This window comes from Pholcus phalangioides, unplaced genomic scaffold, assembly GCF_987345545.1.
Source record: "Pholcus phalangioides strain wild (caught in Gottingen) unplaced genomic scaffold, Ppha-v1.0 ptg000039l_1, whole genome shotgun sequence".
NCBI lineage: Eukaryota > Metazoa > Arthropoda > Arachnida > Araneae > Pholcidae > Pholcus > Pholcus phalangioides.
Window position 1 is genome coordinate 26,694,292 of NW_028301625.1, and position 25,586 is coordinate 26,719,877.

A 25,586-nucleotide genomic window follows, 5' to 3' on the forward strand; every position below is an offset into this window, starting at 1 on the left:
TAAATGAATGGAGCATGACATTTAGCATTGACAAGTGCATGGCCACTCATTTTGGTTCGAACAACCCACATTTCACTTACGAGTTTCACCAATTTCTGATTTCTCATTGGGCAGCTTAGGTTTTCTGAACATTGTTCAGTGGTGGTCAGAACAGAAAATAGAATTATAGGTTTCATTTTCAAATAGGTCTATTCGCATTCTCGTCATTCTTCTGCTTTTCTGAGGCTTAGTTCATCCTGCACTGCAGTATGCTGTAAGATTTTGGAGACCATACCTACAGAGGGACATAGACTTGACTTGGGGGGGGGGGGTGCAAAGAGGAGCTATGAATGCTCTCGTTGGCATTCATAGAAGAAAGACTCAATTTCTTGAATACTTTTCTTTTATACTGGAAGAATGCAGGTGTCAGGGATATGATCAAAGTGCTCAAAATTTTCAACAGAATGAATAGGATGGACCATTAATTATTAATACGCTGTCAATCGACTGCTTTTGCAAGGGGACATCAGTATTGTTTGGTAAGTGACAATTCTAGGTTGTAGTGTCGCAGGGTATTTTTCTCTAATAGGGTTGTCAATAAATGGAATTGCTTACTTCCGGGTGTTGTGAATTCTAACACACTTGATACATTTAAAAAGAAGTACAATAGGCATAGTGGGATAAATTGAGAAGTTATCCATACTCAGATAAGGCAACCATCATCTTTTTATGGGCAGTGTATTATATATTATTAAATTATTTTGGTGATATATGCTTTTATATTGGGTACTCTGGTTGTAATTGACATCTATATTTTGTATGGGCAAATTTTTTCAGCCACCTCGTTTGGCAATTTGCCTGTTATGACCTTTGTATTTGTAATTTTTTATAATATTACCACAAGATTGCTATTCAAACTTTTAAGATAGTAAACATGGAAAAAAATTTTTTGCTTTTATATGATATGATGAAAAATTGATGCTGAATACTAGCATTACATGAATGTTGTTCACTTAAAAAAATATGGATGGTACATATGTACAGTATGCTTCACAAAAAATGAATAAAATATACAGGGACCTTGAAAAAATGGGGGAAATATGTCAATAATAGTTAAACATGAGAAATTAATACATACACACAAAAATATATTTGTCAAGTACTTGATGAACAATTAGGGATAAAAATATCTGTTTTGGTCAAATGGAGAATAACTATAAATCATGTTGCCTATTAATGGCCATTTCATAGCAGGGAAGATACTGTTAGTTGAACTGATATATTTTTTCTTGCGAAATTGATATTTTATTGCTTTCATAAGTCAAAATTGATGATCACATCCATTTCATATCAGAGAGATTGTGCTAACGTATAAATAAAAAACTCTTTGCAAACAATCCAACAAAAAAAACGTTTATACCACCATTTTGAAGTCATTCATATGGAACACGTTAACTTCTCCAGAACTATTACCAGTGAAAACCTAACATAGAAAAAATGAAAATTATTTTTTATGGAATATGTTCATAATACCATGACATAATTAGGGTGTATATGCAATTATTTACAACTATTATAAATGGAGTGAGGGACAAGGTATGATCCAGTCAGCCGTACATGAAGTGAGGGCAATGCATATGAGACTAGGATTTCACAGTGAAAGTTTAAGCAAATAATAAGGAAATACTGCACACAGAGTTGTTTATATCTACAGGGCTAACTTCACCTGATATGACAAACAAAAGTGAGGAGAGCGATAGACAAACCCAAATGGAGCATAAAACGCCAGGGAAACCCTGTCCTATCTCTAACCCTTTTCAAGTAATGGTAGACAGAAGGAAAATGCGTCAAATCTGAAAAACCTAACTTTGTAAAGATTAACACATTTTCCTTCTATCCACCATGACTCGAAAATGGTTAGAGATAGACTATAAGGGTTGCTATGCTATTTTATGCTCCATTTGGGCTTGTATATCACATTTGGCAGATTAGGCAATGTTCACTCTGTATACAAGGTGATTCCACATTTCCCCTTACCGCATTTTACTGGTGAACTTCCAATTAGAAAAAATCATCCAAATAATGTGCAGAACTCGGATATACATCATTCATGTTGAAAGAAGTTGCATAGATAGTAAAATATTAAATTAGCTTTTTAACCCCCTAAAAAACTCAGGATTGGACACAAAACCACTAAAAAAAGTTTTTTTTTCACAAAATCTCTTCAAAAACACAGAGGTCACGTGATTCTAAAATTCTTCCCCTCCCAGTAACTGGCATATATGATAATCATCGAGAGGGGGGATGCATCCAAGTGACAAGCTGGAAACACGGGGGGATTGACCCTTTCTTCCAAGAAATGTACAGTACTTCATCCTTTCTTTCTTCACAGTTTTTTTTTTTCTATTTTCCCAAGTAAACTAAAAGCATGTAAAGGTGGGATACACTCAAAATTTTGAACAGAAATATTGTAGCATATTGACAGATGTTCATCAGAAGCACTCTATGGCAATTTACTCTATTAATATAGATTAGCTTTGACAGGCAATAAAATTCACTTGCTCTCATTTGTGAAATATTTATATGATTAACTTAGTAACAGAATGCCAGAATGTACTAAGAAGAGGTTACTAACCCTTTCACCAGGTTTTTAAAATGCCACAATATTTTGAAGATGAATGTTTTGAATATTCTGAGTCTTCAGAAGCATTCTATGTCTCTTAATTTCTCTTTTTTTTTTAATTTGCAAGTCATGAAGTATACTTTCAAGATTTTAAAATTCACCTGAAATGTGAATTATTCTTTAAAAAATCGCAAACCTTTTTTGTGAATAATTTGAATAATCTTAAATAATGTGTGTTGATTAAATCAGTGTTGTTTGAATTTACTACTGTTCGAAGCAAGGTATTACAACAGCTGACAAATCTATTCAAGCAAAAGAACAGCTACTTCCCAATCAAAGAACATATGATAACTGAATTAACAAAATATTTTTTGGGCATAAAACTGCTTCTCGTTGCTTTATTCACTTTCTTTTTGAATATGCATTCCTTTTTTTTCCATGATTTACGATCGTGATGTCTTTTACAAAAATTGACGTAGATTTAGTGAGTTTTATACACACATAGTTATTTGCGTCAAAATAGATTAAAAATGTGCTTAAAATCTATATAAAAATTGGGTATTAAATTATCTTTTGAAAAAAATACATGGAATACAAGTAATATACAGAGCATTTGCCAAGTTTTTAAATACACAAATACTTGAAACAAATAAAATTGCTGAATTCAAAACATGAAAGAAAGTTATAACTAGATCCAAGATTATATGTGATAAGAAAAGTGGCAAAATATGCTCTAAAGACACTAAAATATGCACAAAAAATAAAGATGAAACTGTATTTTTAAAAAAGCCAAAATATGCCATGAAATCAAAAATGTATGAAAAAAATTAAAACCACACAATCCTTCAAACAATGCTTGAATTATGACATCAAAAATGAAAAATACATGCGAAAAAATTATTCTTTTTTTAACTAAGACGTTGAACTTGATGGTTTTAACTGAGAAAAAAATTTAAATACAGATTGACATTCAAAAATCCACATTCTCAATCAATCACAATCTTTGTTTACGCAGGGTTTTTCACTGCAACACAAGGCCATATCCCTTCAAAAGTCTAGCAACTTCCGGACCTGAGGCTTGAAAGATTTTCGAAAATTCCGGATTTTAGTTGGTTATATATGCTGTATATATATTTATTTAACAGAAAATAACCATCTGCACAGTTCTTTAACCCTTTCAGTATCACACAGGGTTGGTGAGTTTTTACCACAGGTGGAAAAAACCATCCTGGCAAAAATAAATCCCCCATTTATGCATGTGAGGCATTATTGTGCATTTGATTATTTCTCTATAGTTTTTAATACAAACTTTACTAAAAGAATTAATAAATTTTCGACTTGATGAATTTTTTTGCTATTGCTGGAAACTACAATAAAAAATTGTCCTGACAATAATGGGTGTTTTCCCAGCATAAAAAATTGATACTTCCCACATTTTTTTTCTAGTATTTAAGAAAAAAATTTAATAAAAAAAATTATTTGAAACACACTAACTCTGTTTTAAGAATTATATCAATATGATATACGTATATATATGCTTATTAATTTTATCAATCAAAAATTGAGCATAAATTATGTTTTACAAAAGTTTTTAAAACATCTAATACCCTACCATTCATGCAATTGGTTTACTAAGAAAGTAGCAAAATTTGTCCAAAGTGAACCAATTCTTTCTGAAATAGACAAAGTACAGTAATACCCCGAAGTTATACAATAGGTGGGACTAGCCACTGTGGTGATCAAGTGGTCATAGTGACGGACTCGCATCGCTAGGTCCCGAGTTCGAACCGCACTGTCGCCACAGTGGTGGTGGGTTAAAGTTGTTTTTCTGTGGTTCCCAACTTTGAGGCGCGAATGCAAGCCGAGATCCACTTTTAAAAAGTCTTGCCACAGAAAGCAATAGACCTACAAATGGTACAATTGTAATTCAAACATTACACTTCATGTCTGAAATATAAATGGCAGCACTGAAAAATCAGACAACACTAGATACGTGCTCCGACTGTTAGTTACACACACTTACACTTCCCGCACAACTCACTCAACACCTTCTAAAGCAGAAAGCCTGACCCCAAGATTCGTGACGTCATCGAGATCCGTATTACGAAACCCATCTTCCCTGTAAGATCATTTTCTAGCAGCACCACACACTAACGCCGATATGTTACATGTTTGACCCACGTTGCTATATTTTTCTCAATGTTATAGAAACAAGAGGCCAAATTAGTAGACTTGAGCACTCGAATAGACAAGTTTATACTTATAATTCATTATTTCGAAATATCAGTTAGGGCTAGAGTTTTAATAAAAACTTTAAAATATTTGAAAAAATTACCCTTTGACCTCAAAACTTCCCCCCAAGAGCATTAATTTTTCAGAACTTCAGTTCTATTGATTTTAACCAAAAAAATATCCATTAAATACCAAGAGAAAATTGAGTCCAATTCAACTATATAATATTCTTTATTTTTCATCACACATGCAATATATATTTTCAGTCATTATAAAAAAAAAATAAATATGTAAAAGGAATTTTTCATGAAATAAATATACGCTGCTTTGCTCCTTCCACTATGGATTGGATATGGATGATTGCACAATTCTCATTCATACACAGATGCATAACATTCTATGCTAACATGTGTTAAAAAGTGCATTTTTATTCGAAGGTTCTTTAGAAATTATGTTAGAAAAAAATTCACAGAATTACCCCCCTCCCACATTCTAAAACTTACCTCAAAGAAATATTGTTAGTACCTGTCTATATATTTACCAAACCTGGCTTTTGAATAAGTATTGGTACATATTTTCCAGTTAAAACATGGAAAACCTAATTCATCAACACAGTATTTTGTAATTTCTAAAGAACCCGAAGTTGTTTATCATAACGCATTGCGAGTCTATTTCGAAAATGCACCCTCTGTACAATCATTGACAAATGTAAATTAATTTTGTGAATTATATTATGAAGCAATATGTGATTTATGTTCAAGAAGGGCAAAACATGAACCTCACAAAATTTATAGGCGGGGGCAGAATTCTATTTGGGAAAAACACAATTTTTTAATACAGTCAGCTTTTCTGATATTTTTAATCAGATGCACTATCAAGGAAAAAATGGTCTGGCCCTGTATGTTGAAGGACAAGGATGAACATGGAAATTTATATGGGGACTAATAGACAAACCCACTATTTTGTTATTAATGCAATTAATTATCAGTTGCGATGGCTACAACAATAAAGCCAATAACATCCAAACGCGGATCAATTTTGAGAATTACATTATGAAGCAACGAGCCATGTTCAAGACAGGTAAAATATGTATCTGACCAAATTTATAGACAAGGGGGAAAAATTCTATTTAATACTCTATGATTATACACTACTTCCATGTTGATATCAACAATATAATCACTTGAATATTTTAAGTTGTTTTATGTGTTGAGAAATTTGTTAATTTATATGGAAAAATAAATTGAAATTTTTTTTAACATAATAAAGTCTAGCCCAGTTATAACGCCACCTGTCCTAAAGAATTTTGGCGTTATATCGGTTAATGGGTGGAATAGAGTTTCAGAGAGGCTTCATTACATAAATTCACAAAAATATAATGAAACACTGTATCTTTGTCTTATTAGTGTTATTCTATAAATATTTCAACACTCATTCAATTTTAAAAAGAGAAAATTCATGAAATTTTAAAAACATGTACAATATTACTTTAATATTTCTTGATATAAAAGTAAGAGACACATATTTTACACTTACCTTTGAAATTATTTTAGTTCTACATTACATTATAATCCCAATATGGAAGATGTGTTCACTGAAAATTTCTGGCGGCAAGCGGGGTTGGCACTACAACAGGGGGTGCTATAACAGGGTTCAACTGTACTTTCTAAATATGCAGGAACATTATCACTCACATTTACTGTGAATAACATCTGTGGATAAAAATGCACCTGCAGTGACAGATTGTATAAGCACAAATAGTTACCAAATGGTAATTAGATATTTGGATGCGGCGAAACACTGTTCACTTCACTGTACTTCAAACGCGTGCTACTGCATTGTTAATTATATCTAATCAAAGTGTTCCACAACACACACTGTTTATGTCCCACATACACACATCTAGACTTGGTTGGTCGCAATATAGCACAAGGCAAGTCCTAATGGAAGACATATCATTCAAGACAGTTGCTTGGGCTAGATTTGTTTCGTCATTGGTTGGTAGTTACAATTAATGCAAGCTCCAGTCCTCTCTTCTTGGGTGTTCAGCAAATTCACATGATCCCATGATACTGTCAAAGTCATACACACCTATTGACATGAAGTAAAAGCGTCATTAGACTTGAATTTTTTCAAAATTTGTGAATGTATAGTTGAAATTATAACATTAAAAAAACTTTAGGATTTTCTTTACTTTGACCCTAGCAGGTCTTACCAAAATCTCCACAGATCTTACCAAGATTTAAGGGACCAAGTTTCAGGAGGAGAGGGGGCATGAAATAAAATATTTCCTTTCACATAATTATTTGAAATTCCATCAAGGGCTCCAATGAGAAATATTAGAGTGGGATCCACTCCAGGATGTGAGGAGGAGGGGGCCATGAAATATATTTTCTGTAATTATTCTAAAGTCCCTCCAACTGTTTATTCATTAAAAATTTCTTACGTTGAAGGATAACATTAAAAAATTATTCAAATAGCACAATGCCAATATTATGAATTAACTTAATAAAGCCCTATTCCTATGCATAACACTGAGTTTATGAAAGTTGGGAGTATGAGATTAACGATGTTTGCAATAATAATATTACAGAATATTCATCAATGCATTTCATGTAATAGTAAAAAATGAACAAACCTGTGTGATTTTATATGCAGCTGTACAGATAGGCCTATACTTCCTTCACCGAAGCTCGCTGGTGGCCGGATTAGCTGTTATTTTCTTCAATCATTCTTTTTAAAGGACTTGAGCAACAATATTGTTTATTGCCTTGCCAAGAAATGAATAAAATAAATGTTTAAAATAGAAATTTATCATTTAAAAACTGCGCGCACATGCGTGCTAGTGGCTGTCAATATGGCAACCCGGGACAAACAGCTACTGACGAGGGAAAAACATCAAAAAATCGCGGGCGAAGGCTTCTTGCTCTAGAAGGTGTTGACTCACTAGGTAGTAAATTGCCCATAGATGGTGATAGACCTGAGTTGTGCTTGGTTTGAAAGAAAGCGGTGGGACTGGCGACAACTGTATAGTGGGGGCACAGTTTTCAATAGAAATGCATATACATATTGGTTATTTGGAACCAAATTTTCGACAGAACACCTGCCTTTTTCTTTCTTACTATGAATACAATGCTATGGTACTCTTTCATTCTGAAATCCTGGCAAATTTTCTTCATCTGTAGTCTACATACCATAACTTCTCAAAAACTGGTGTAATTTCATAAAATATAATGTTCTTGAGCGAAAAATTGTTTTAATGTTCAAATAGAAAAATTTTTTACTTGATATCACTTAATGATTTTCACTATCTCAGGAATAATCCAGTGATTGTGCTTGAATTTCAGAAATGTGCATTTTTCACAGAAAATCGTATAACTCCAAACACACGTAACTCTGGGTAGTGTAAGTCAGGGTATTACTGTACAGTTAAACCTCACTAAAACGATACTCGATATAACAATATTAAATCCCTCTGCAACAATATTTTTTCTTGATCCACAAAGCATCATTATATCACAATTTCACTGTAACAGGATTGTCAAGTTTTTGCCATAGGTGGAAAAAACATGATAAAAACACGGTAAAAAATTGATTGTTTTCCCCATATATGCATGCAAGCAGGGGTAAGAAGTGACAAAGTCCATTTCCGGAACAATAGGATTCGCAGCAGATATTTATAATTTGGACCAGCGAAATGAACTTACAAGAATATTTTCGTTAACCCCCCCCCCCCCAATCCCTTTTCAAAATAAAACTGCACTGTCTTTCATTGTCAAACATCTTTTCATCAGCTTGTTTTTTGTTTTTGGTGTTTCAGGCTTTTGACACCTTGTTTTAAAGAACGACTGTCATAAAATTTTTCATACCAGTCTATTTAAGATGACACACTTTTTGCTTACTGAGGGCACTATTTGCTATCTGGAACAGCAGCAGTTTAAATGGGCTAAAAATTTTCTATAAGTTTTAAATTTTTTTTATACTCGGAAAGAAATTGTTGCAAAATGAGAGAGAATTTAGAAGAATCAACACAATGTTTGGTGATTCATTACTCAGTATTTGGCACGATTGGCGATTTGACACTCGTTATTTGGCCATATAGGTGATTTAACACTCGTTATTTGGTAACATTAGTGATTTAGCGCTCGTTATTTGACGAAGTTTTTAAATTAGCATTCGTAATTCGGCTTACTTGCTCTTTCACTCCCGGAATGAAAATGTTTTTCATGAAACATTGGGATTTGACGCAATGGCGATCGACTATAGTAGTTTCTGCTGCTTGCAGTGGTGATTTTTTTTTTAAAACGGAAACTGACTTACATTTGCGCTTTAAAGCTGAAAGACCTTTGCAAACCATCTTCAGTTGCACAATCACGGATATTATTGGGGGTTTCGCAATGGAAAGCCTGATGAGGGGCCAATAGTTTAAATAAAGGGCTGCAGTTATCCCAATCCGATTTTTGGGGACAAAGTCGAATGCAGGAACTTGCTGGGAAAATTCGAAAATTGATTCTGGGAAAAAAATCTGCTACCTTCTACTTTCGCAAACTTTTCTGGATTTCCAGCATATCTTTCAACGAGAGACCAGATCGATTATTGGTTCGACATGTTTGTAGCTCATTTGATAATTTTTGTCGAGTTGATACGTTTTGCCACAGTTTAGAGTTGATAAGTTTTTGCCACAGCTGGGAAAAACTACACTGAAAAACGTCCTGAAAAAAATAGGTTTTTGCAAAGCATAAAACACACACACAAATTGATACTTCCCACATTTATTTATGTCTAGGATCAACATTAAAAAAAAACATTGCAAAAGAATTGTATATTGTTATAACGAGCATGATCGTCTCAGACGACAGGTAGTCATTGTATCGAAAGGAAAAATTTAGGGTAGTTGTGAAAGATTTAATTAACCTGGTATTTGAAGGTTTCATTAACACTACACACTTTTAATAAAGATTAAAAATATGAATTAAAATCTGTTGAATAATACATAATAATGAGTATTTATTTACTTTACCACAAAGAAAGTCAATTCGTTATATATATTTATTAGGGAACATTTTGTAAAAGATGTGTTTCACTGCATAACCCCAAAGTGTACTGCAGTAAACATTTTTACAGGGGCAAAACATCTAACTGAATTTTGATAATTAACCTATTTAAAAAACTAGTTGTCCCACACTTGTGCAATCATCTGGCAATCGTGAAGTAGTTATGAAAGCTTTATATTTAAAAATGCTAACACCTAACAATGCATATGAGGATTGTTATGGGAGTTGGAAAAATAGTGGTACTTTAAAGTACTGTTACAGTATAGAAAATTAAACACTAAATAAAAAGCACATTAAATCTTAATACATAGCTCACTGGTCAGTGAGTAAGCTTTTCCTTAAAAAAACAAAAAGTAAATAAAAAGAAAAAGCTCTACAGAATTTTAGTTAAACTGAATAAAATCCATGTTGACTACAGTGTGTCAACATGATGAATTTAAAAATGTGATCTAAAGTCCATGGCAAAAATCTGAAGGAACCAGATTATTATTGGCAGAGTAGCATCCGAGTGGCAAGATGCTAGTCTTCCACTATGAAAGTTACCATCAAGGTCCATAGGTTCGAATCCGGGCATAGAACATCAGAAGCAAGTTCTTTACAACCGAGCCTGGGGTGACCACTGATGGATGGAACTTCCATTTCCCACCCAACTCCACTGGTTGGAAAATACCATATAGCAATATATGACTGGAGTTGGTGTGCGGTAAAGTAGATTATTGGTGGCTGGATTTTTGAATGTCAACCATACATTTAAAAAAGTATTAAAGATTGTTTTTTAATGCTACCATACCCAACACTGGTGTTCTGTGAGACATAAAATAGTTTTTTTTCTGTTTGCCTCAACTTTGTATGAAGAACTGAGGGACCAACCCTGAAAAGTGAACTGATAATTAAAAATCAACTTTACACGATCAAATACTATGTATGGTCACATTATAAAATTATTATGAATAAAAGTACTTAAATGAATAAAAAAGAATTAAAAACTTTTCACAGTTATTAGCAGTTACAATTACTCATCATCAGATAAACGAGTGCAAACGCATTTGAATGCAGCTGCTCATGTTGTACTAATGGAAATAATAGAGCAGTGCCACCACAAATAGCATTCAATTTGGTTTCAATAGGGACAGATTTATTGCCTTTCAAATACAAGAATTTAACCACTAAAGACTATTCAATTTTTTCTCTTCTTTTACAAAATAATGACACTGACTGGCAAAAGTGACTGTCAAAGAACTGCCACTATTTAACCACTACCAACTCAACACAAGGGTAATGAAGCTAGAGATCATGTGACTTTATCTATCTGACCATGAATATATTCCCTATGTTCATCCTCAGAGCATTAGACAGAATGTCTTGTATGTCCAAACACATTGAGTCAGCCATGCTGAGGATTGAACGGATAGTCACCTGATCTCTAGCTTCGTTGACCTTGAATTGAGTCGGCCATGATTTAACCCTACATGCACCTCATACACTCAAATGATCAGAGCCGCAACTAAGGGAAGGCAGAGGTGTCTAGTGCCCCAGGTTATGAACCAGGAAGGATACTGAGTTTAATCATTTCTCTTTAAAAATTATGGTGGGGGATATGCCAAAATGAATACTGTCCACAAGTAACCAAGTAAATTATCATTTCATGCACATAACAACTGAATGCAGAAAGTGTCTGAAATTTTCACTGGTATTTTTCGAATTTTGTTTGATTATAATAACCAAACTTACTTTCTTTCAAGCTTTACAAAACTCCGATCTCATCAGTGGCAATTTACTACAATTTTTCATCCAAAAAGGTTGGTTGTGTGAGAATTAATTATTGTAGACCATAACCAAAGAGTTACCAGATGTCCTCCTTTTTGATGTCACTTCAAGCATCCTCCTACGTTTTGGAAAATTCACTCTTTTGTCCTCCTTTTTTTCAGGTTTCCGGAATTATAAATTTTTTTTTTGGAGGGGAATTTTTTTTGATGCTTTGAAACATATATATTACTTATTCATTGATATGAGTGTTTTTATTTATTTATTTATACAATAATGTTGATCAAGGCCTATACATGAGAATGTGGTTGATGGCAACAGAAAAAATGTTTTACATTTTTCGAAAATATAAATGACATGGGTAAATCAACGACAGTGGGGGGAGCAAGTTCCAGTTAGCTATAGTATGTGGAAAGAAACTAAATTTAATAGCAGTCGGTGGAAGCAGAGATAGGGTTTATCTTATGTGAATGGTCAAGTGTGCTGGAGATATATGTTGGCTTGGAGATAATACCGGAGGTATTGAAATTTAAATGTCTTTGAGAATTTTAAAAAGCATGGTTAATAGAGAAAAAAAGGTGAGTACTTAGAGGGAGAAGATTAAGTTTGCATTTTAGTTTAGAAACAGACACAAAAGAAGACCAACTATTGTAGATAAAGCAGGTGGATTTATTTTGTATTGATTCCAGCTTCTTGATATTGCTAGCACTATAGAGGTTTTTGTGTTTTTTCCCACACGCATTGCCAATAGCTGTCGAAATTCCCAGAATTTTTTTTTTCAGTGGTTCTGTTTTAGTTGGGAAAAATTATTGGTTTGGCTGGTTTTATTGGTCAGAATAGTGGTGCCATCTGTTGTGAATATTTAGGAAAGTGACGTAACTAAAGGTGCTTGCACCCCCATCCTACTTTTTCTGTTTTCGAATCTGGTAACCCTACTTAACCATGCATTTATTTAAGTTTTGTGTATATATGTGTTCAGATTCTGTCATCTACCTTCTGAAGATGCAACTGGCAATGAATGAACATTCTAATGTGTGCAATTAAATTTTCTAAAGTCTGTTAATAGTTGTGGTGAGATTTTTTCAAAGGGGAGACTGGCTTGCATTGTCACCATGAAATTGAAAAATCATTGATAACACTAAACTGATTTTGTAACTCAAAATTTTCAGACATCATGCCCATTATATGGAGAGGCAATAAAAATCTTTAACTGTCCCAACTGCTGCAACAAGAGGAAAGAGGTAGCAAAGTTAAGCCAAACTTTGACTTCTGCATTCAAGAACAGAAGATCCTCTCGGTTACATGGAAAACATCAGAACGAACAAAAGAAACAATTATTTTCAGTAAGAAAACAATTACTTTCAGTAAGAGTAAGTAATTTTGCTGCTGCACACCAAGAGAGCAATCTGAAAGTCAGATTCTGAATACATGACCAATCTCATAAAATCCAATCAAGCCAAGTTGATTAAGATGCAGCAGCATTTTTCTATGGTTTCAATTGGTCTAAGCCAGCAATAACTTCAACTGTTGAAGTATATGTATAAGTTTTATCTAATATCTCTTGATGATGCCAAATCCTGGTGTTAGAGAAGCACCTAATTTTTTGATACTCACATTTACGATTACCCCTCAGTCTAAGAAAATCATATTCAGTTTTTCCTTTATTTCATGTTTCATTAAAAAAAATATTTTTTTAGTAGCATCTTAAACACATAACTCTGGTATCATAAATATATTAAGGCCCCACACATATACACACACAACACATTCTGGCAAGCACTTATTCATATGAAATTCCTGAGAGGAATGCCTATGAGGTGCCTGTATGGTGTAGTAGTAGCAAATCTGTGTATAAGAGAGATGGGAATAGGAAATAACTTACCAGTGAACTTCTCTCAAAATATCTCACTACACCATCAACGCAGCTCACAAGAGGATTCCCATTAACTATTATTATGTCACTTGGAGATGAGCAACAATTTACAGCAATCGACTGGATATCTGCCTGTAAGTACATGAAACTACAGTGAAACCTTGATATAATGATACTCTGCAGACCAAGAAAAAATATTATTCTAGAAGGATTATGGTTATATCAAGAGGCAGCAGTTTAACATTAGAGTATAGACATTTTTAAACAAGACTTGAAAAAAATATTGTTGTAGAGGGATTTATCGTTATATCGAGTATCGTGAAGCAAGGTATATATCATTAGAAAAATTCATTTCTTCATGATACACATAATATGCATAACAGAATCCTTTCACCATTACCATTGCAAGTAACTCTCTAAGAACTGGCATCCCTACGAGAAAAGTCTTACATAAAATAAAACACTCTAGACCAGGGGTTCTAAAACTTTTTCTACCTGTGTGGTGCCCCTTTTCCCTAATCAATGCTTATATTTTACTCTCGTAGAAAACACATAGGAGGCTACAACTGGGGCTTGTTGTGATCTTTGATTTTTCTTTTCAATAACAATAAAAGGCTGTTTCACAAACGTAAGAGTACAGAAGCCAAAAATGAATGTTCATGAAGAAAAGAAGATTCTAAACCAAAATCTGGTGAAATTCTTGAATGCTCAATGCTAGTGTGTTTACGAATCATTACTTTTTATCAATAGTGATTCAGAGTGATGTGTAAGATCTTCATCCTTGATCAGCATAATTGAATGAAGCTATCATAGTATGTATAGGCAAGTTGGAATTCAAACTATAGAAAAGGTAAAGACACACGTCTCTTTTGTTTCCACTTTGCTCAGTCTAAATTGAGAGTGGTTAAAATAAGAAAAGTGAAAAAAAAGGGTTAAATGTCATTTGATAACTGTGAAAAAATTAGAGAAAATAAAATTTCATGCTATGAAAATTTAATCTGCAACAGAAAATATGAAATTGTATTTGTTTTTCAGATCCTAACTGCAATAAAATTTACAACCTGGACCAAGAGTGTCAGGTATATTATACAGGAACTGCCCTTATTGTATGTCAAAATGCCTTTCAAAAAGTATAAGAAGGCAAAATTAATTAATTTAATTAATATCTATTTATATCTTTCTAGGACCATTTAAAACTGTTGAAACTAAGGTAAACATGTGTAACTCCAGAGCAAAGTTGTTAAGTAAATGATTTTTAACTATCCATGTACAAGAAATATCAATTTTAATTTTTTTTAATTTGGTTGCCAGATACATAGAGCAACTTATACAAAATACAGAAAGATATTGGCAACATAGCAAGCTGTGATACTGAGTCACTTGCTGAAAGTAGCTGGATGAGATAAGAGATTTTCCATACATCGATACTTCAATTATTTTCTGACATGTGATTATTGCCTTCATTTTGATATGATACATGCATGTTGTGCTCACGCACGTCTCTCATATAGCATCAGACATGTACCTTTGCTCACTTACAAAATACTGGAAGTGGGGAGGCTGATTCGCAAAATAATAAAATGACAGAAAATAATCCAAATACCAGTTTGTGGAAAATCACTTATCATCCAGCTACTTTAAACAAGCAACTTAAATTACAGCTCACTGTATCACCAATATTTTTTCTGAATTTCCACAACATTCAACCAGAATTTTTATATAAGTTGCACAATATATCTGGCAATCAAATTTTGAAAAAGTGAAATTGATATTACCTGCACACATGTATAGTTACAAATCATTTACTTAAAATGCTCATATCTCATTGAATATTAAATTGTTACATTAAATTTAAAATTACATTTTAAATTTCTTCCTAGTGTGTCTTGTGTATAATGTCAAATTTTCTGTAAGTTTCCTAAAAATTGGTTGAAAACTTTGCATGATAAAAGCAAAACACATGCGATAAAAATTGGAATTTTTTTAAGAAACATTGATATCTTCATGAATATATGTGCTATTTTCACAAAAATACATACAAGTATTCCACAAAGTAAGTAAAATATTCTGTGAAGTTACAAATCATTTGCAACTTTTTATGATACAAGGTTGATCAAAAAAATATTTAATTTTTCATCGGTCGTCTAAAAACACTCGTGACAGAATCTGCACTAGAAAGTGCGAGTTAAAGCATATGTTTGAATGCCCAAAATTGTGAAATGAGATTGATCTGGTATTTCCCTATAAATTCAAAAAAATTTCTAAACTCCAAGGTGAACACTGACTTATGGGTATATAGTGTACATACAGAGGGATAAAAAAGGCCAAAGTAAGGAAAAACGGAAAATGTACACATATATATAATGCCTTTATTACTTTAAATTGAACAATGAAAAATGTATGATTGAAAATATTGATATAAAGTAATCATAATTCAATTACTATTTCAGTTTTAATAATAAGTGAGTCTCAAAAACCCAAGGGGTGGACTGAATATTGAATATACAGGGTGAAAACCTACTTCTTTCACCTAAAATAATTTGTAAACTGTTGGCTACAGAAACATACTTTCAATTAGAAAAAGTATTCAAATAACATGCCTATCTTAGATGCATCATTTATTTTACTAAGGTCTGTATATGTACTGAGATACGAAATTTAATTTTTTATTCAATTCCCCTTGTCCTCTAACTTCTAATCAGAAAGTTACTTCCCTCTCTTTCCTGTGAGTCCAACAAAAAAAATTCTATGTGTCTAAGTTCAATATTTGTTGAGATATTTGTATTCAAAAACCACTAGAAATGAGGGAAACAACAGCATATGAAGATAGAATGAGCTAGCTCATTAGTTTAAGCATTTCTTTCCCTCATTTTAAATAATTTTTGAATTCAAATATCTTGGTGAATATTGCACTTGGAAACATAATTATTTTTGTTGAGCTCAGGAAAGACTGGGCAACAATTTTTTAATTGGAAATTAGAGGACTATAAAAAATTAAATTTTTTATCTTCATACAACATACAGCCCTTATTAAATTAAATGACACATCTAAGACAGGCACGTTATTTAAATACTTTTTAAAATTGGAAGTATTTTTCTATAGTCAACAGTTTACAAGTTATTTGAGATGAAACAGACTCAAGTATATATCATGGTCATAGCTTAAAAACTAATATAAGAAATAAATATTATAAACAAATTTAATGCAAACAAATATGTAATACGTATAAACAAATATGTAAGCTTTGAAAAGTCATGGTAGTCACAGAACTAAATATGCAAATCAACCAAGTAACTGACATAAAATGTACAGCCTATGAATAAACAGTGCACATATTCTTAAAGCACTCAAGGCAGTAGACCTCCCCACCAACATGTGTATAAGGTTGATTGTTTCGTTGCTGTATCATTTTGGGGTGCTGATTGCAGTAGCAAATCAGAACATCTCAAAGATAACACATTATCACAGATTGAATAAATTTGACCATCAGAGAATGCTGGATTTGTGAATGAAAATATAAAAAATTCATGCATACAATTTGAATACTCATGGTACATAAGTAAGTAAAAAGTAATGCATACACAGTCAACCTTTGGTTTACAAACATCTTGATTTGCAAAAAATTCGGTTTATGACCAACAAAATATTATTCAGTTTACGAGCTCTAGTCTTGGTTTATGAACACTCAAAATGGTCTAAATCCTGAAGGAAGTGTATTTCAGAAGTCTGAGATTACATTTGTTTTATGACAGAATTGGGTTAAAGATATATTTCATCAGAGTCAAATTCCTGCCACCAAATATGGCTCCTATTATCCAGCCCATGGATCAGCAGGTCATTTCAAACTTTATGAATCTCTGAAGAAAAGAACTTTTTTAAAGATACTTTACAAAAATATCTGACATAGAGCTAACAGCAAGTGTAACTTCCGGAAAGATTATTTTATCATCCTATATGGCATAGTTCCTATTTACAAAGCTTGGCAGCAAGTGTCTTGAACCATCAATATGGCTTGGATTATATTTTGTGAACAGATAGGGTTACAAACAGAGATTTTGAGGGCTTTGACACTCAATTATAGATGATACATATTCAGGAAACCAGACACTTTGCGCTGATATCATTTTCATTCCATCTTTTGTTTCCGGTTATTTTTTCAGTGTTTTTTCATTGATGATTTCCTTTGGTTTTTGTTATGCGCTGAAACTGTGGTAAAAGTTCACACTGAAAATCTTCAGAGTCCCATAAATGGATTAATTCATTTCAATGATTCCTATGGGAGAAATTATTTCGGTTTACAAACAAACATCAGGAATGAATTAAGTTCGTAAACCGAAGGTTGACTGTACATAGAAAATAAAAAAAATTATGTAAAATGAATTTTATTCCCAAATTGAATTTTTATAAAATATGTGACACTTACATAAAACTCATATGCATGTAAGAAACCTCTTCTTGTAGTAACAAATAAAAAATCACCATTATTAGATATATCACATGGGGATGCAAATTTTTCATTCAAACACCGCAAAAGAAGCTTAGAAGTGGCATCCCACATTGTTATTATGCCATCATTAGATAAAATGCATAACAGTCTCTGAACTCCTTGAGAAGATGTCGAAATTGCTTGAATGGCACATGATGCTACATATATTTCTTCTGTACTCATCTGATATAAAGAAGAAAATACAGTTAAATCTTGACAAGTTTATCACTTAATTTCTATCATTGAAGAGTTGTAATAACAAAAACAATTATAAGAAAAAAATAAAACTTATAATAATTGCGAAAATCATAAATAAATATTGGCAATCTGGAGAATTCCAGATAAACCATTTCAAACAAAGTTGCATGGGTGAATTTCAGCTTCTCATTATGCCAGACTAGCATGCTCTCCTAAGCATATATTAATAAAGTCTGTAATATGCATCCTACTTAACAATACGAAAACTACTTTTGAGTAAAGGCTGCCTAATATCATTGGGAAAGCGGCTGTATCATAGGACAGTAATACCTACGGGCATTTCATTTTAAAATTCATAAGCATGAGAATGTAGGGTGGCGGTTCCTAGCAGATGTAAACTAGCCATTATTTGTACACGTGTATGAAAAGAACAACCTTTTTAAATACTGAATCATGTTATTGAATCATACAGCTGTCTATTTTGCCATGCTAGTTAACATGTAGTTTGAGAGCAGTATATCCTCACAAGCAAAACTGAATGATTGACTGTGAGCTAGTTTTGCATTTGCTTTGTAGCACTGACCGTTTGTTTGCCTTGACTGTAAGTTCAGTGATATGATGAAAAAAATTGTAATTTTATTATTCTATATCACAATGTATGTTCCTGGAACATACGTTCATCTCATTTCAAAATTGAAATTGCAAGGAAAAATACATATCAAAATATATTAGAAATGATAAATGACAATAATATGAATATAAAAACTACTAAAACTAAAATAAAATTTGGAGATTTATTTATCATACCAAACTTAAAAAAGGTGAAAGATTCTAAGTATTCTGAAGTCAATGGATCATCTGCCCTATTTGTCATGGTTCTATGAAATATATTAATTCTTTGGAGAGTTAGCAAAATTTTGTGAGAATATAAGTACTCAAACTATTTTTTTATTTGGTCCTGAACATGTTGATAAATTTTTTTGCCATCTGTGACATAATTTTTTTTTTTGCTCTTATATTCCATTCTAATTATTTATTTTTTTACCTTTTCATTATGGATGAGCAGTTAAAGTCTTGATTGGTTACGTATCTTCTATACTCGTTTCAATGGTATTTAAGGGCATATATATAGTTGGACCCATATATGATAATCTACATTGGCATGAAATGATGTAGACGCCCCAGTTGTTGAGGGAGTCAATGGGATTTTTCAGTTTAGAGAAGCTGAGTTTATTGACGGAGTGAAAATCACAGAAAAATTATATTTTCGAAGGATTTTTGCAATACATTGGCTCGTTTTTGGGTAGAAAGGCAAAATGATTAAGTTTTTGTGTTCAGGTTTAGGCTTGGTTGCGGAAATATTTTTAATGAGTTTGCTGTGTAGATTGTCAATAAGACTGCTGCAGTATCCACGACTGATTTCTATTGCTTTTAGGATATAGAGTTCAGCTAGAAGTGTCGGTGAGGAGCAAATCTAAAAGGCTCGCTTCACATACACTCATTGCCATAAAAATTTGCTCACCCAGAAGAAGTCGTCAAAATGAAACGAAATTTTACACATGTAAGTACTACGTTGATATAAGTAAGTGATTAGAAAATCCAAGAAAAAGGATCATTTATTGCAGAAAAAAGTGCAGATGAACACAAGTTTTAGTACTCTGTTGGACCCCCTCTAGCGTGAATGCACGATGCGATACGAGCGGGCATTGAGGCATACAAGTTCAGTATGATGTCCTGAGACATCTCGTTCCACAGTTGCTGTAAATGCGCCTCTAGTTCGACCAACCTCGTAGGGTGTCCAACTTGCCGTCCCAAATGATCCCAGATATGCTCGATTGGTGACAAATCTGGGCATAGAGCAGGCCAGGGAAGGGTGGTAATGTGGCGGAGGCAGTCTTGTGACATCCTTGCTGTGTGTGGCCTAGCATTGTCTTGTTGAAAAATGGCTCCTGGGAGCCCTGCCATGAGTGGCAACACATGTGGCTGATGGATGTTATGGACGTACTGCTGGGCTGTCATTGTGCCATGGATCAATATTAGGGGTGACCGTGTATCGTAAGCAATGGCACCCCATACCATGACACCAGCTGTGGGAGCGGTGTGTCGCTGTAAAGCGAAGGCAGGATTGAAGCGTTCACCACGGGGCCTCCACACACGAACACGATTGTCATCACTGCTCAAGTTGAATCTCGATTCGTCGCTGAAGACGACCTGGTTCCATTCCGTTGCAGTCCAATCCCGCCATGCTCGACACCACTCCAAACGGAGCCGTTGGTGGGTGGGTGTCATTGGTAGCACACGTAATGGGCGCCGCGATACCAGATGTCCTTCAACCAGGCGCCTTGCGATGGTTCGGGAAGACACAGGGGCCCATAGTGAAGCTGCTGCCTGTGTCTGGATAGCGGCCAATGAGGCAGTTCACTCTACGCGTGCGTTTCAGATGATGTGACGGTCTTCTTGACGACTGGTCTGTCGAGGGCGTCCTGAACCTGGTCGCCGTGTAAATGACGTCTCTTCTGTCCACTGGTCCCAACACCTCCTCACAGTAAAATCAGAACGGCCTAGTTGACGAGCTACTCGCCGAGATGACCACCCAGCTTCCATCATCCCGATGATTCTTCCCCTATCGAACTCTGACAACTGCTCATATGGTCTTTGACGGCGGCGTAACGGCATGTCTACCTCAGCATTTCCTTTGCAAACGATTAAATACACTCCAGCAAGCTCTGCTTACCTGTTTTATACTCCAAAGAGAACGAAGTTCAACGCCCTCTAGTGGCATTACGCAATGCGCAGTCATGCTGCATTTATAATCATTTGCATATCTGCCCGACATGTACCTTCAGGCTAACTTTCGTTTCAATCCCACAATTATTTCTTGGTGCGCAAATTTTTATGGCAATGAGTGTATGTATAGAACGAGCAATATTTTTGTGCCAAAGAATGCACAGATAGGTTGTGTGAGGGTAAAGAAACAGCAAACAGTTTATGAAAGACAGTGCTAGAGAAATTTTGTTCATGACAAGTGACCAATACATCCAGGAATGCAAGTTGGTATTGTTTTCTTCCTCTATAGTGAATTGGATGCAGGGGTCAACAGAGTTGACGGTATTTACAATGTGGTCAATGATAACGCTATGGTCTAGAAGAACAAAGCAATCATCACCATCTGATGTAAAACTAAAATCAAATTGCACAGAGTTTTGTTTCAAAATAGTGCATGTAGATGTCACTAAATATAGGGCTGAGATGATTTCCCATGGCAAGACCTTCAGTCATGCAATAATTTTGGTTGCCCTTCTATCGCAACTGGGACATCTACAGCATTTCATGCCAATGTGCATTATCATATATCGGTCAAACTAAACGTGCCCTTAAATACCATTCAAACGAGCATAGAAGATACCTAATCAACCAAGACTTTAACTGCTCATCCATAACTCAACATTGCTGGTCCTTTGATCATAAATTTGACCTTTCGTCCGCCAAAATTATTCAAAAATGCTCCTCACCATTTGACTTGTACTTCTTTGAATCGTCCCTCATCAACAAAAACTCGAACTAGTTGGTCAACAACCTAACTAGCACACCACCCTTCTCAAAAACCTGGCAACAGTTTCTACAATAATTATTTTTTCTCCATCAGCATCACTATGATGTTCTCATTTGTGATTGGCTCCACCATTTTTCTTTTCTTTCCTTCTCCTTTTTCTTTGGTGTCAGTCAAATTCGCCTCTTTGTCTGGAACAGTGATTAACTCCCGCTATAAGGAGTGTTTTCACTATCTTCCAATTCTTTTCTTTGTTACTGATGAAAGAACTTCATACCAGTTCCGAAATGCATCTAGCCATGGTTCCTTTTTCCAATTTTGGGTCTACACACGTTTTTTTCCCGAGTATATTGTCTCACCCAAAACGTAATTCGTTTCTAAGAAAAAAGTTCTTTTAAAGAATTTGTTTCTTTTGAAAGATAATGTTACAAGGTATAACAATCTCCCCAACCTAAAACCGTAATTTCATATTACTGATCAATTATGGATCAATTATTTCAACACATACACAAAACATAAGTGTTCTCATGCTGTGCTAGGTTCACAGGTAGCATATCCTGTAAATGAGCATGCTACAGAGCCAGAGGTGTGTTCAGGATAAACCTTTGGGGGCCATAAAAGGCTTGGGGAAAGAATTTCTTTGAGAAAATTTTGAGTTACCGTCCTTCAAAAAGTATTTAAATTAAGAGAAATTGGCTAACCCTATAAAGCGTATTGATGAACAGATTGTACAGATGTAAATTGGTACTGTTTATTATCAAAAGGAAATTTGTGAAGTGAATAGGCCAGAATAATGTATTGTCGGATAATCTGCATGGGTTCAGGAAGGGGAACTCATGTGTAACTAACCTCAGTTGCCTCTATAATCACGTGACTAAGGATTTGGGTAAGGGCAAAAAAATGTAGATGTTGTTTACCTTGATTTCCAGAAGGCATTCGATCGGGTCTAAGTGTTTACATCAGACTGGGATTGGGGGCAACTTGCTGAATTGGATAGAATTGTGGTTAAGAGATAGGTAACAATGGGTTATGGTGAATGGGGAATTCTCTGATTGGACAGGTGTCACAAGTGGAGTTCCTCAAGGAAGTGTCCTTGGCGCCATACTTTTTAACTTTTTATCGATAAACTCGATCAGGATATTGATGAGATTGCCAGCAAATTTGTAGATGAAGTGAAGCTAATGGGGGTAGTTGGGAATCAAAGCGATAGGGAGTTGCGCCAGACCAACTTAAACAGGATTGGAGCATGATGTTTAGCGTTGACAAGTGCATGATTGTTCATTTTAGTTCGAACAACCCTTGTTCCTTTCAAGAGTTGGTGTTACTATCCCGGATGCAACTAGGGTCAATGATTTGGGAATTATCATTGACGAGCAACTTAGGTTTTCTGAAAATTGTTCAGCTATGTTAAAAAACTAATAGAATGCCTGGTTTAATTTTCAAAAAGGAGCCATTCAAGTATTACATCAGCATTGATGGGGGAGTTTTCGATTTGCTGACTTTTGATGACAAGGGGAGGAGGGGGGTTTGGATAATACTTACGTCATCAACCATCCTTTATGAAAATATGAAATATTTTTAATTGCATCTTACTCCGTGTGCCAAAAATGAGAAAAACCTTTATAGTTTGTGGGCACTTGAAGTAACATTTCCCCCTATTGATAAGTGCCCTACAGAGCCACTTTAGTGATCTCTAAATCTTTCACAAATCCAAGTGATCTGGAAATGTGTCCAGGCTGCTTAAGTGCTCTGGAACTGTGCCACGCATCACTCAAGTGATCTGTAATTATATGTCGCGGATCACTTAAATAATTCGAGAATGTGTAGCGGGTAACTTGAATGATGTAGAACCCACACTGGTGGCCACTTAAGTGCTCTAAAACTATGTCACATGTCACTCAAGGAATCTCTAAATGTGTCACGGATCGCTTAAGTGTTCTGGAACCGTGTCCTGGGTCATTTAAGTGATCTGAAAATGTGCCACGGGCTACTTGAATGATCTGAAAATGTGCCACGGGCTACTTGAATGATCTGAAAATGTGCCACGGGCCACTGAACCAGTCAAGTGGTTACGACGGCATTTGCTGTTGCTGCCATATGTAATGGTGGTGTCTATCATGTTTTTGCTGCATCTCCATCGCTTTTTTTTTTCGATTTCCGATTCCCTCGGAAAGATGCATCTGTTGTATTACTCATATATCATTTAGCAAAGGTTCAACAGCTATGGTTCCACATAAATCCATCAACAGCATTTCTTTTAATCACAGGACATTATGACACCCCCCACTTTTGGGGTGTCATATTATGTCTCGACACATTCGAGCCATAAAAAATATTTTAATATTTACAACTTCCGAGAAATGGAAAAAAAAGGGAAAAGCGCTCGCATCTTCAAAAAAAAAAGTGGGCACTGCGGGTTACGCTCGGAGAAATTAATTGGACAGTTGACTGGTTAAATGCTCTGGAATTGTACCATGGGACACTTAAGTGATCTGTAAATGTGCCGCTTAATTCATTTTTACAAAATTAAGTTTGAGGAGGGCAGGCTGCATCAGATAAGCCCCAGGGCCATATTTGGTCCGTGGGCCAAGGGCTTTATGTGATTTATCATTATATGGCTTAGCGGGTGGGTCGCAATGAATTTATTAAATATAAATTTTGAGATCATAGTCTTCAAATAACATTGGAATTATCAGAAATTGATTATAACAACATATAAAGATATTTTCTTCTGAAATTTCAATTAAAAAAATATTTTTTTGCATTAAAAAAAATAAATTAGATTATTGGGGACAATGATCAAAAATTATTAGGGGGGCACAAGCACCTTATGCTCCCCCCCTCCAATGTATGTCTCTGATCTCACCAATATGCGTTAGGATTCAGAGGGGCAGAGCTGATGACGAAATTTTGCTGACAAGGGGAAAGGGGGTCAGAGTTTTGCTGACAGGGGGGGTCAAAAATGGCTAAAAATTTGCTTACGTAATACTTGAACGGCCCCAAAGGTCTCTTCACATTATCCTAATCATTCTTCTGCTTTTCCGAGAATTAGTTCACCCTGGACTGGAGTATGCTATAAGGTTTTGGAGACCATAACTACAGAGGGACATAGACCTGGCTTGGGGGGTGCAAAGAGGAGCTATGAATGCTCTCGTTGGCACACAAAGCTTCAACAAGGCTTCAAAGACTCGATTTCTTGAATACTTTTCTTTTACATTGGAAGAATGCAGGTGTCAGGGATATGATCAAAGTGCTAAAAATTTGCAACAGAATGAATAGTATGGACCGTTAATTATTAATACGCTGTCAATCGACTGCTTTTGCCAGGGGACATCAGTATTGTTTGGTGAGGGAGAATTCTAGGTTGCGGTGTCGCAGGGAATTTTCCTCTAATAGGGTTGTCAATAAATGGAATTGCTTACCTCTGGGGGTTGTGAATTCTAACACAATTGATACATTTAAAAAGAAGTATAATAGGCATAGTGGGATAAATTGAGAAATTATCCATACTCAGATAAGGCAACCATCATCTTTTTATGGGCAGTGTATTATATATTATTAAATTATTTTGGTGATATATGCTTTTATATTGGGTACTCTGGTTGTAATTGACTTCCATATTTTGTCTGGGCAAATTTTTTCATCCACCTCGTGTATTTGTTAGCATGTCTTTAATTAAAATAATACAAGAACACAACAATTTAATTAGTGCATTTTTTAGTTAGCTAAAGTTTAATTAGCTAAAATGATTAATTAAGGGCAAAAAATATAAAGTTTACCTTGATTTTATTGTTGTCTATAAAAAGATAAAATTTTGCTTAGCAAA

The 25,586-nt window shown here is 34.5% G+C and overlaps 1 protein-coding gene across 3 annotated transcripts in view; it reads right to left on the reverse strand.

Moving 5' to 3' along the window:
- Positions 1-917: 917 nt before the first annotated feature.
- LOC149065775 (uncharacterized) overlaps positions 918-25,586 on the reverse strand; it is a 73,063-nt gene continuing 48,394 nt past the window's right edge. Inside the window, exons 11-14 of one of the 3 annotated variants that reach the window (XM_089253604.1) lie at positions 17,950-18,195; positions 13,535-13,657; positions 10,679-10,759; positions 918-1,462 (exon numbers count right to left, since the gene is read on the reverse strand). In XM_089253604.1, the coding sequence (XP_089109730.1) occupies positions 1,394-1,462; positions 10,679-10,759; positions 13,535-13,657; positions 17,950-18,195 (519 nt within the window). In that variant the 3' untranslated portion in view covers positions 918-1,393. The remainder of the gene's footprint in view (positions 1,463-10,678; positions 10,760-13,534; positions 13,658-17,949; positions 18,196-25,586) is intronic. The other 2 variants (XM_089253605.1, XM_089253603.1) reach the window with 2 other exon arrangements.